The 12,867-nt window shown below is 35.5% G+C and overlaps 1 protein-coding gene across 1 annotated transcript in view; it reads left to right on the forward strand.

Annotated features, from left to right (window-relative positions):
- Window positions 1-12,867, forward strand: part of EPHA6 (EPH receptor A6) — an 829,344-nt gene that overhangs the window by 563,527 nt on the left and 252,950 nt on the right. The window contains exon 7 of the mRNA XM_040621133.1: window positions 2,831-2,993. Within this exon, the coding sequence (XP_040477067.1) occupies window positions 2,831-2,993 (163 nt within the window). The remainder of the gene's footprint in view (window positions 1-2,830; window positions 2,994-12,867) is intronic.

Consider the following 12,867-nt stretch of genomic DNA (forward strand, 5'->3'; position numbering starts at 1 on the left):
GCCAAAAGTTGGTTCAAACCTCTGGAAAGCTTGATCAAAGGAAGAAAATACAAACTAAATAAAATTAATAATGCAAAAAGGATTTCACTATGGATTTAGTGAAGATGAAAAACATATTTAAGAGTTTTATAAACAACGGGTGGATTACATAGCAAATTGAACACATGCATGTCATAAAACCAGCAATCCACTGTGGTACAAACTCCAGAAAAGCTTACACATATATCCCACTTAGACATGCCCAGAATTCAGCCTGTGGGGTAGAATAAAGAGGTCTAGATGGCTCTGTGGCAATGAATGGTCTCTACTTGGTGACAGCTACTTCAAATTGATGTATCAGCAGAAGCAATTAGCCGAAGTTCTGGGACTGTAGGGCCCTATGGTTGTAATGGGTAAGCGCTAACTTGGTTTCCCAAGAGCTTGGAAACACCAGGAAAGAGGGCTGCTGTACACTGGAAGGAGGAAACCCTCATGAGTGCTGTTTTCTGAGTCCTCCTCCTTGGCATGCTGTGAGGTGGCAAGATGGTGAGACAACAGTCACCACCGCACTGCTGTGATTTAGGCTGAGGACCCATGTAAGCGCGTTTCCTACTTGAGGATTTGTATTCCAGAGATGGAGTAGCTACAGTTACACTTTTGCATATAACAGCAGAAATGCTAAAAGCTGTTTGCAAAAGGTGTCCTTTCCTCCCTGTAACTTAAGAAATTACTATTTAGCTACATTTTGATGAAGCGACAAAGTATGTCATTGGTGTGCTGCCGTTCTAAAAGTAGATTTTTGAAATCCATGTCTTCTCCCTTTAAAGATAAGACCAAGTTTATTTTTTCAGGACTTTAAAAATTTTCTCAGTCATCATTTCATATTGTGAACTACTACTCAAAATACACCGTAAATCTTACATTGCAAGAAATTCTGTAAGAGACGGACTATTCTCTTGTATGAGATTGAAAATCCAAAAAGTTTTGCAAATTTTTACCAGAAACAATATCATCTCTTCTAATAGTGCACAAGCATTTTTTTTCTCTACAGTATGGGTGTTAAGCTGCCTAATCGTAAAGTCCTTGATCTTAGCTGCTTCCTTTAGCACTTATTGATTACTACCCTCAGTGATTTTATAGACTTTATTTCTGTGGATTTTATGCTAGGTAGGTATTTATTTACCTTCTAAACTCAAAATTACTTAGAGATAAATATAAACTGCAGTTTGTCAGTGTTGTCTTTTTTAGTCAAAATGTTGCTATTGTTAGCTCATTTATTCTTTGCATTTTGTGTTCAATAAATAGTTCTACTTGGGGTATAGATGGCAAATTCGATTCCTTAGCTAGACTCAGATGTCTCTGTAGCATATAATGTTCTGACAAATAGGGCCATAAAATTTAAAAATTATCTTTAAGATTAGGATATTTTCCTCAAAAGTAGCTTAAGGGACATGATTTCCATAGTTCTAAATCTTAAAGCATCCCCAGTAAATAAATGGAGTTTGACACATTCTACACATGCGTAGATTTTTATAACTTCGTTTGTTAATCTGGGAGATCTCCTGAACAACAGAGATTTTCAGGCAAAGGCTAAATGAAATCTTGATGAGAATACTATGGATAGAATTTAGGCATCAAATGAGTGATTCAGTTAATGATCTTGAAAGTCACTTCCCTCCCTGAGAATCTCTATCATTAAATTTATGAGAATAGTGGAGAATTAACTTAAGGACCTGGTGGCCTGCTTTGACTTACAAATTTAGAAGAGTTATTCATACAAATAGAGGTTTTTTTTTTCAGCTGCCCTATTAAAATATCATTATAAAGTTATTGAACAGTAACCCTGTACAAAAACAGTATTAAATTTAATTTGTCTCCACCACCAGCATATTGTGGACAGTCCCTTCTATGTGTGGGTAAAATGAACTATCCTGTTCTGAGCTGGTGGGCAAGAGAGTCCCCTTGAAAGACCCTGACTGACTGGATCATTGAGTCAGCTGTGGTAAACCCTTCCTGCTAGTGAGGAGAGGTAGTTTGGCAGTTAATTGCAGGTGACTGGGAACCTAGCCTCCATCCCTGCCTCTGATTCTTCCGGTGTGGTAAGTCTTTCATACCTTTCTGTGTCTTTGAGGCGCCTTCGCGGGCAGACTGTTTTAAAGTCTACCTCACGATGACTGTGTAACTTGTACATCTTTAAAAAATAAACTGTGATATCTGGGGGAGGAGTCCATTCTCCCTTAAGGGAAAATTTTCATAGTTTTATATTTCAAGGTGGACTCAACTTGAGTTGTTAACTACTGTGGCATCACTGAGTTTTGGAACAAAGCAATTAATTCAGGGTAACATATTTCAAATTTTAAAAAACAATTAATTTATTTTTCCTTTCACCCACAGGTCTACCCACGGATAGCGCCGGCATTTTGGCACTACCTGCGGGTAGAAGTGAGTAGCGGGTACTTGAATTCTCCCACCCTTGCTCCTTGCACTCTGCTGGTGTGGTCTGATCTGATGTGCCCATTTTGCTCCCGGTGCAGCTGCCATTCTGTGTAAACGTGTTCTCACGCCACCACCATTCCTTAGAGTTGGATCAGAAATCCAAATCACCAAAAATCCAAGTGCAAGTTTATATAAGATAATCATCTTTCTTAATAAGTTTCCAAATCAAGACCATATCATATGCATCATAGTGATAAACAACTAAATGCTAAATTTTGGAAAACCATGCTTACACCTCTTTTTAATCAGTATTTTTGATATTCAGAGCATAATTCCTCAGCTTAACTTGGGAATGTTTCTAGGAAAAAGTGGAATAACGCTGCTTCATTTCCTTTCTCCTCTTCTCTATCCCCAGGAGCATGAGCAGCTCACCTACTCCTCCACGAGGTCCAAGGCACCCAGTGTCATCATCACAGGCCTAAAGCCAGCCACCAAGTACGTATTTCACATCCGAGTGAGGACTGCAACAGGATACAGTGGCTACAGTCAGAAGTTTGAGTTTGAAACAGGAGATGAGAGTAAGTTTTACACAAACATATAAAATAAGATGTTAATTTAGTACTATTCCAGTCTGACCTGATAGTTAAAAATCTAATGGCCCCAATAGTGAATAATATCATCAAACAGGATTCTGTTCATGTAAATACTCATACAGTCATTTCAGTTAATGTTTTGGTGCTATCGTTAAATACCTCCATGAAATGCCTTACTCTCCCACAATCGTAATGTGGCCCAAATACATCTCTTTATGCAGAATTCATCATTCATGCTATAACATAATCTCAATGGGCGGTGTTAGCCTAATTGTTTGCCAGTCTTGGCATCATAATATGATACTAATGAAAACTTGGAAGAGAATAAAGCCATGAGCAAATGAATTTAGCAGTTAGTTCAAAATTGCGCAGTTTTGGCTTGTTATCTCAGATCAATAAAAAACAGTGGTCAGGAGAAAAACTACACTGAAATGTACATTTTAAGTTTAATATAGACACATGGGCTTAATTAGAAACTCAAATTAGTTCCATAGCTTCGACATGTTGAAAATCAAAATGGGAGATGGAGGGAGTGAGGTGTTCCAATGTCATGTAGTACAGGCTTTGAAATGTCTTATTTAGTTTAAATCCTGCTGTACCATTGAATTCGTTTTTTGCTTTTAGAAATCTATGTTACTGCTGTCTTTGTAAAGATAATATGGTGGCTTTCTCAATGTTTCTCTATGGAAAAATGTCCAAATATCTAATTATAATAAAAACCTGTTCCCATCATTGCTAAGATACCCATATTTGCATGAGAATTCAAGAATAGCAAATATATTATAAAAATTCTTTATAAATAACAGTAATAGCTGCCATTTATTGAGCTTCTAATAAGTGCCAGAAATTATGTATCTTATATGTATAATTCCATTTAAACGTTTCAACATCCAATGAGACCAATAGGATTTTCCTAATTTTATTCACAAGAAAACAGAAGTCTAGAGAAATAGAGCAATTTGTCCAGATATATGCAACTAGTAAGAAGCTAAGCTAAAATTTGAAACTGACGGCTACCTTCTTCCAAGGCCTGTGCTCTGAACTACTCCATCATCCTGTCAAGTTCTTTCATTTGAATTATTAAAAAGTGTTAATGGTAAGATCAGGAAACAGGCCACAATCCCTCTAGTTGTCACTCCCTCAAAATGAAGCTGTTTGGATTTCAAATTCTGTGACGGAAGGAGTGTTGTTGTTTTTACATTGATGAACAATATCAATTCATGAGAAAGTCCTCGTTGCAACTATATATAGTTAAAAAGTGGAAGAGCACCAACACAGGTAAGAAGGAGCACAGCTTCGGGAGAGAGAGTAAACTAATGAATAAAAAGAACACTTATAACCTGGGTGTGTAATATCAATGATGATCATTTATAATCCTGCTGGAGACTATTGACTTCTCAATCTCGATATGAAATTATTGGGAGTAGAGTGTAATTATCACAAAACATAGCTCCAATATTAAGAACAATATAAAAACACTCAAAATGCCATCCCTGCTGTGTCCTGTTAGCTCTTTTTCCCCTGCACATCTTAAGACTTAGCCTCAGTGCAAAGCCAAAGGATGCAATTCAAGGAAAGTTTGGTCCCGGGAAGAGTCCTGTCATTGTGTTGTTCACGCTGTGTGTACTGCTTCCCTGTGTTTCAGTTCTCTTGCTTTCTTTCACAGATGAAGAAATTTATCTTTTTTAAAAGCGTGACAATTTTGAGTATTACATCATTAAGTCAAAAATATATTCTCAGATTTATGGGGCTAAATCTAGATAAGTCATTTGTGTTTATCTGGGACTGTTAGAAAAAACAATCTAGTCTTATTAAAAAAAAGTTCTGATCTAAATATGAAAAATTTAATTTGGTTTAACTCTAAATTTCAACTCATTGTACTTTCAGGACTAGAATTCTTTCAGATATTATAGAAAAGAGAAGTACTTTGGAATTCCTCATCAGAAAAGGTCCCACGCTCATCAGTGACTCAGTATAATATTTATTCATCCAACAAAAATGTATAGGACACTTAATATGTGCCATTCTCTGTGTGAGTCTCTGGGGATGAAAAAGTAATAATAAGACCAACAGCCTTCACATAATTTATAGTCTCTATTTGTGGGAAGAAAATGAAAATTTAAATAAAAATTACAAGGTTAGTGACATGTACTATCATAAAAATATGCAAAGGGTGCTGTGAGAGCATAGAGAAGAAATCCTAGTTTAGCATGAATGGGTCATGAAGGGATCGGTTGGAAGGTGAGAAGCTGGGGCTCATTCTTGAAAGAGGAGTAGTAAAGGAATAGCAAAAACACTGAGGCCTGAAAGAGCATGAAAAAATGCAAAGAAGAGAAAATAATTTGGTTTGGCCGCAGTGAGGAGACACAGAGGTGAAATGGTGGGAACTAAAGGCAGAGAGTTAGACAAGGGCCAACATGAAGGTGTTCTTTTCACCACATGAAGGATACTGAGCCTTCTGATGATACTGAGGAGCCCAGAGAGGTTTTAATTAGGGAGTAACATGAACGATAACAGGTGCAAGACCCAATACTGAGCAATTTACACAAATTATCTTTTTAATTCTGACAAGATTATTTCTCCTTTTAGAAACATGAGTAGCTTTACCAAAATCTGATAATCAATATGAATGGAAGTGCTGGATTAGAACCCTAGAACCATCTGACAATGGCCGCCACAGACAGCAAAAAACATGTTCTGAATCACTGATTCATAAATGACACAAAAGTTACTTTTATAAGATCCTTGAAGAGACAGAATGTCTGAGAAGATTCTGAAAACTGTGTTTGTCTAAACCTGGAATTTGGGTAAATAGAATGGCTCCCAAGTCAATTTACAGCCTAGGGGGAAAATCATTTAAAGGATCATTTTTTATCTGGTTAGTTTTAAATTGCATTTTCAAAGCATGCTGTTTATATCCAGAAGAGAATTTCAGTGAATCATGTCACAGTAGGATATGGGCAGGTTTACTATAAATTCAGGTATATAATGATATGAATCCCAATCTACAGCATCAGTCTTTGTCCCTTCATACCCTCCTAGCTCATCCTTTAATTTTTGTAGCTTTTGTTTCCTGAGTAGTGCCTGAACAAAGTTCTCTCTTGTGCGTTCTGTCTAAATAATGAACTTTACAATACATGCATAGAGATGGGGGTGGGTTGGGGAAGAGAGATGAGGTTCTCTCATTTGATGGGTTTGGTTCAGGTTTTTTTAAGTAAGGAAAGTGAAGCAGTTTGCAATTTACTTCTCTCTAGCCATATCTGTTTTACTTGGTTCAACTCTGAGTTTGCCAACAAGACAGCAATATAAAATATGAAAAAACTCCTTTTCAAAATCATAGTATTCTTAACCCACAAGTGTTCTACAAATACAGTGGCGTGTGAGTAACAATCCAGTCACCTCTCTTGCTCTTACAGACCAGCAACTGGATTTTTTCCCAGGGTCAGATTATGTAGTGGAAACTGGCTAAACAAATGTAAAGATCACTAATTATGATCGCTAGCCTACTTGACCTAGACCTGTTGGTTTTCTCTCCCCCCCCAGTCTACAGAATAACTTTATTACATATGTGTTAATGGAGAGATAAATAGATGGCAGATAGATAGATGGGTAGATATAGGTAATTAACTGATTGATGGATATATACATGAATAGGTACATAATCACTCCTATATAGTCACCAAAGACTTTTCTGTTTTAATGCTGGTATTTCATATGTCTGCTAATCTCTCTTTGACAAAGAATGTACAACTAAATATTATGTTCACTAACAGCATTTATTAAGTACCTATTGTGCACTGGTCTTTTTATAAGGTACTGTAATTGATTCTCCCACCTTTTTAGAATAGATATAACAACACTACAATAAACTATAGAATCAGTAGTAAGAATATATAAACATTCCATGTGGATCTTCTTGAGACAGGTGAGATATTGATGTCAGAAGCTAATATAAGAATTTTCTCAGTATTAAAGTGGAATTCATATTAGTCCCAAAACTATCAAACACACACACACACACACAGATTAAGTACAGACCTTTTTGACTTATGTGAATGAAACAACAGGAAATTTTAACCACCTTAGATTTATTATAATTTTGTCCTTATTTCCTCGAGAAAATGTGCTTTTTCAATGGACAAAAAGTAACAATTAAAATTAAAACATTATCTACATAGCCAGTAAGATCCATATCCTTGCAAACTTCTCAAAAAAGATGTTTGATTTAATTTTTAACAATAGTCAGTTAAAATTATACCTACTTTTTTTTTAGAAAAAGAAATAAAAATAATTTAAAGATAAAGAAGTTAGCCATTTGGTTATTTAAAACACCAGGACTTTTTAAAAAATATTTATTTATTTATTTGAGAGAGTGAGGGAGAGAAAGGTGGGGGAGGAGGGGGAGGGAGAATCCCAAGTAGGCTCCCCACTGAGTGCAGCACCAGACACAGGATTCAAACTCAGGACACTGAGATCATGACCTGAGCTAAAATCAAGAGTCAGATGCTTAACAGACTGAGCCACCCAGGGCCCCTAAAACACCAAGACTTATCTAATATTCAAATGTATTTTAGAGTAGCAGAAAATAATTTCATGTGTACACTTTTAAAACCCAGATAAAATATATCCTGCTCTATTACAGCCAACTTGAACATTTTACTAAAATACTGGAAGAGAACTTGTGAAGCTATCAAAAGGGTGCAGAATCCATAGCTTAAAGCCAATTTTTGAAAGAAAGCTGGAAATTTACACATAGTAATTAGCAGTTTACCTCTCCCATTGCTTTAATGGTTATCCAAATGACCCAGGAGAAGTATACATTGCCAACATGGAAGCAGTGCATTCTTTTCCCCTGGAAAGATTAATTATATGCTAAATTTTAGCAACATACAAACTTAGGTTTTTACCTCTAAGGTACATAAAGCACTTTTATCACACAAAAGCCACATCTGTCAACATTTAAAAATGTAATATTTACCAAAAGTAGTAACAATGAACAAGGTTTATATCATATAACGTGACCACACAGAAATCATCATGATCAACGTTAACTAACCAAACAATTACTGAACCATAGTAGGTGTTTCAAAATAGAATCTTGTATTGTGTCTTACACATGTATACAAAAAGTGTTAGTGTAGATACAAAGGGATGAATTTAATCACTTCATTATTTTGAAACATCCATAAGAGTTAGCTATTTTTAGTATGGTTTCATATTTAAGCAACTTGATTAAGTTTAACAATTTATAAATGGAAAATAATGCTGGAAATTAAGGTTCAATATTGTGTCTCTTGTTTCTTCTTCCCTAAGTTGTTCTTTTTGTCTCCATTGGACAAATTTTTCTATACTCCACTCTGTACACTTAAGAACTCCAAATCATTGAGTATTCTCTACCACACAAAATGTGACTTTCTCAACAAATATTCAAGTCTCCCTCCAGTCCTAATACAGACTGACATCATTCCTGTCCCATCTCCCTCTAGTTAACACAAACTCTGAAAAAAATGTATGGATGCTTTATACATGAAATTTTCTGAATCTTCACAATTTCTAAGCTTCTTCTATGACTTCCAACTGGAAGATTCAGAAACCTATCACAGTACAAATGGTTGGTCCAGCTCATCTGCTATCCCTCCTGAAATGTTCTGGATCAGTCCAGTGAAAAACCGTCACTCTTTCCTCAGACGTTCTATATTTTATTGTGCAAGTGCTCAATTATTTGGTAAGTTGTTAGCCCTTTGAGGTTAAGAACCATAGCCAGTGTATCTTTGTGTCTTGTGAAATGTCTTGCTTATAGTTTCCAGTACATATTTAATCAAATAAATGAATAACACACAATTTTTAAAAGGCTAAAAATGGGAGAATAGCATGTTGCCTGCCAGTCTAAACAGAAAGAATCAAATATTTTTATTTGACACAGATAAACATTTTAGCTTGCTTTATTTTGGCTGTCAGGCTGTAACTGGCTTGAGTTATATAAAAACCTGATATGTGGAACTTCAATTACAAATTATTAATTCTAAAATTGAGGGCGCTTTAAGTAGAGTTAAATGATATTTTTGTTGTTGTGCAACATATTTTCTTCCTTAGGCTTCCTTTTTAAAAAAATCTCTATTATGTTTTAAAAAAAGTCTCTATTATGTTTGATCTGGTCTGTTGGTTGAAGCCCAATCTGTACTGCTTCAATTACTTAGGATGAAATTAGCATCATTATTAACAGCAGCCAGAAATTTGGGGACGGTTATTAATGGTGAAGCATGAAGCAGAAAGAGGACCGGCTGACCCTGGTGGAGTAATAAAAAAGTTAATTAATCAAGCAAGAGGCAGATTTCATATTTATGAGTCTACCCAAAGGAGGATGAATTCCAATATGTAAGATTTTAATTTGAAATAATCTCCAATCAATAGAACACTTTTTCCCCCAATCAATAGCACAGTTTCAATGTTGGCAACCATACTATCTAAACGCAAACGTCAGTAGGAAAGAAGAATTTTCTAGCAGTTAGGTTATCCAACTATAAACTGGCATACCTTATGAGGTAATGAATGCCTCTCATGATAAGAATTTGTGCTGAAACTAGCTGGATACTTATTCTGCATATCATAAAGGAAATCCTTGCTTTGTTTAGGAGGTTGTGATATAAGTTTAATGTAACTTCTAACATTGAGATTCTATCAGATAATATTTATTGAGTTCTAATTATTTTCCAAGCACTATTCTATTCTTTGTAGCTACTCATCTTTGAAGTAGATACTATTATCATGGCCATTTTATGGATCAGGAAACCGAAACACAAAGAAGCTTGGTAACTTACCACATTCCCATAGCTAGTGAGCGTTGGAATGGGCATATTATGGCTATATTATATAATATGGGGATTGTGTTTTTCATATTAACGCTCAGAATTAGGACTGAGCTCCCTTTATACCCATTCAGTGTTCTTACTTTTCTTATTCAGCTTGGTCATTACCTCTGATTTCCTACATGATTATTTTTTATTCTTGCCTCCAATTCTTCACCCTCCCTTAACCAGTTATATTCTTCCCTATCATAATGTGTGTTTGAATATAAACACAGATTTTCAGAAGACTATAATTATATATAAATGACCATACATCAAGTTCAGAGAGCTATGTGTGTTTTAATACAGATTTCTAGACTAATGCACACATGGTAGGCCAAGTATAACTCTAAAGGAACAAAATAATATTCTTAGTCTGATTTACCTTACATGAGCAGGGACTTGATGAAGAGTAATTATTTGCATAGAAAATGGAATTCTCCTTTTAACAAGATTTTGATTAAAAAAAAAAGATATTTTGCTTCTGTTTTGCCTTGATCAAATAAAGACTTTAAATGACGGGAACCAGGCTCACGTACTGTAAGACAGACCGAAGTTTCCAATACAAAAAATATTCATCATAACTTCACTAAATGGACTGGAAAAAATCATTAACTATTAACAGGTACTTAGAAATTATACAGTGTGCATATTAACATGCAGTGTTACAATTTGTTTCATATCAAAAAGGGAACTATAAAGTAACAGTGGATCTATTTCTAAAAACAGAATATAGATTTATTTTAAGCCAATAACCTACAGCAACATATACAAAAATATGATTTCTTTGGGATATCAGCCAGCATCCTTTGACTGGAAGTTTTGTGAGGTTTTTTGAGATCAGGAACCATTTCTTACTCATTTTTGTGTCTCTTATATTGCTTTGCTGACACATAGAAGGCTTTTAGTGAATATCAAATAAGTTGATGTTACCCAGTAAATACTCAATTAACATGCATCTGTTATTTCAAACAAATTACATGCATTTTATTATCTATATATTTTCAGTTTCTTATGTTTTTGTGCATATATATTAATTACAGTATGCTGAATGCTGGTCAAACGATACAAAATGTCAGTTATGCAAGATAAACAAGTTCTGAAGATACATTATTAATGTAGCAGGGTGACTATAGTTAATGGTACTGTATTGTGTATTTGAAATTTTCTAGGAGAGTAGATCTTAAATGTTCTTAACACACACACACACACACACACACACACACACACATGCACAGTAACTATGTGAGGTGCTGGATATATTAATTAGCTTGATTGTGGTGATCATTTCCCAGTGTATGCTTGTATCCAAACATCACATTGTACACTATAAGTATACGCAATTTTTATTTGTCAGCTATACCTCAATAAAGATGGAGGGAAAAAAAAAAAAAAACAAAGGTAAATAACAAACATTCTCTGTCTTCAAGAAGCTCACCACTAAGCCACACCAGAGACTCTTCTAACAGAGTTTCCTCTATATGCCATCCTCAAAGTCTAATTTTAATTTGACTTGATTTGAGAGGACATGGATTTTTTTTTCTATCAGCTATCATATAAATTGCCTGAATTTTTCTGCCAAGTATTTGACTTTACAACCTTAAGTTCTTCTAGAAAGCAAAAATGTTCCTTAGACATTTCAGATCACTTCACATTTACTGAAAAATATATTCCCTATATAATACATGAAGAATTACAGCCATTCTTCAGACTACACAAATCAGCTTTATTGATTTGTATTTGAAGTGGCTTTTTTAAATGTCATATTCTAGTGGTTAGGAAAGCATTAAGGGCAAAGTCAAGAAAACCTAATCTCTTAATATAACTGCATATAGCGTATCGAGAACTGCTGGTGGGATTCTTAATTATGGCTGACCTCCTACTTCCATCTGTTGCACGACTATGTACTCTGCCCGAGACAGGATAAGGAGTACTGTGCTATTCAGTAGCTACTTCTTTTTTTTTTTTTTTAAGATTTTATTTATTTGACAGAGAGAGGTACAGCGAGAGAGGGAACACAAGCAGGGGAGTGGGAGAGGGAGAAGCAGGCTTCCAGCTGAGCAGGGAGCCCGATGTGGGGCTCGATCCCAGGACCATGGGATCATGACCTGAGCTGAAGGTAGATGCTTAATGACTGAGCCACCCAAGCGCACCTCAGTAGCTACTTCTGGAATGGTATTCTAAAGCATGGGGTGGGGGCAGTTGTAGCTAGCTGTGGAATGATGCCCAGTGGTGATACATAGCTGTGGTTCTTACAGGGAGAGGGCAGAAACACCTGATGCTGGGATGAAATTGTCCTTTAGGAAATCCCAGACTGCAAGGATGACACAGCACAGGGCTTGCTTTCTTTTACAGCTTGATTTCCTACTTCCCAATGGAATTCTATCCATATGGTAAGCCATCATTTTTAAAGCTAAAAAACTTGAGAGTTGAATGAAAGAGTTGTCAAACTGTCCAAGGAGGGTGAAAAGCATTTTATATAAAATATATAAATACTAAATATTATCTGCCTATGTTAAAACGTAAAGGCATAATTTGAGTTTTTCTATTTGTATAGTACCAGGATGCAATAAAAAATAAGTTTAAATTATCTAATGTAGCATCTTTTAAATTTGTATTAACTCAGTGCAAGACGTCCGTTTTTGCTGTACCTCGCTGTGAAGTCACAATACTGAATGGACAGATGTTTACAAAATAAACCCAGCCAGCTCTACCAAACCTTGTTTGAGGAATTAAGGAACAGCTTAAGTATTTGCATTACACTTTACTTTTTCAAGGGAAACAGTAGTTCAGTGAATTTAAGTTAAATAACAAGAATTCTTGGCCAAATAGCAGGAGCCCTTTAAAAGATGGAGCTGTGTGTGCACACACCCGAGCATGACATGCGTGAGCACATTCCCGCACTGTGAAGACAGGCAAAGTAGCAGAATATGGCAACTTTACCACCAGATATAAAATAGCTGATTCACAACAAACTGAATTTCATATTCTCTTACGCTTTTGGAAAACTGAGC

Source organism: Ursus maritimus, unplaced genomic scaffold (genome assembly GCF_017311325.1).
Source record: "Ursus maritimus isolate PB19 unplaced genomic scaffold, ASM1731132v1 scaffold_4, whole genome shotgun sequence".
NCBI lineage: Eukaryota > Metazoa > Chordata > Mammalia > Carnivora > Ursidae > Ursus > Ursus maritimus.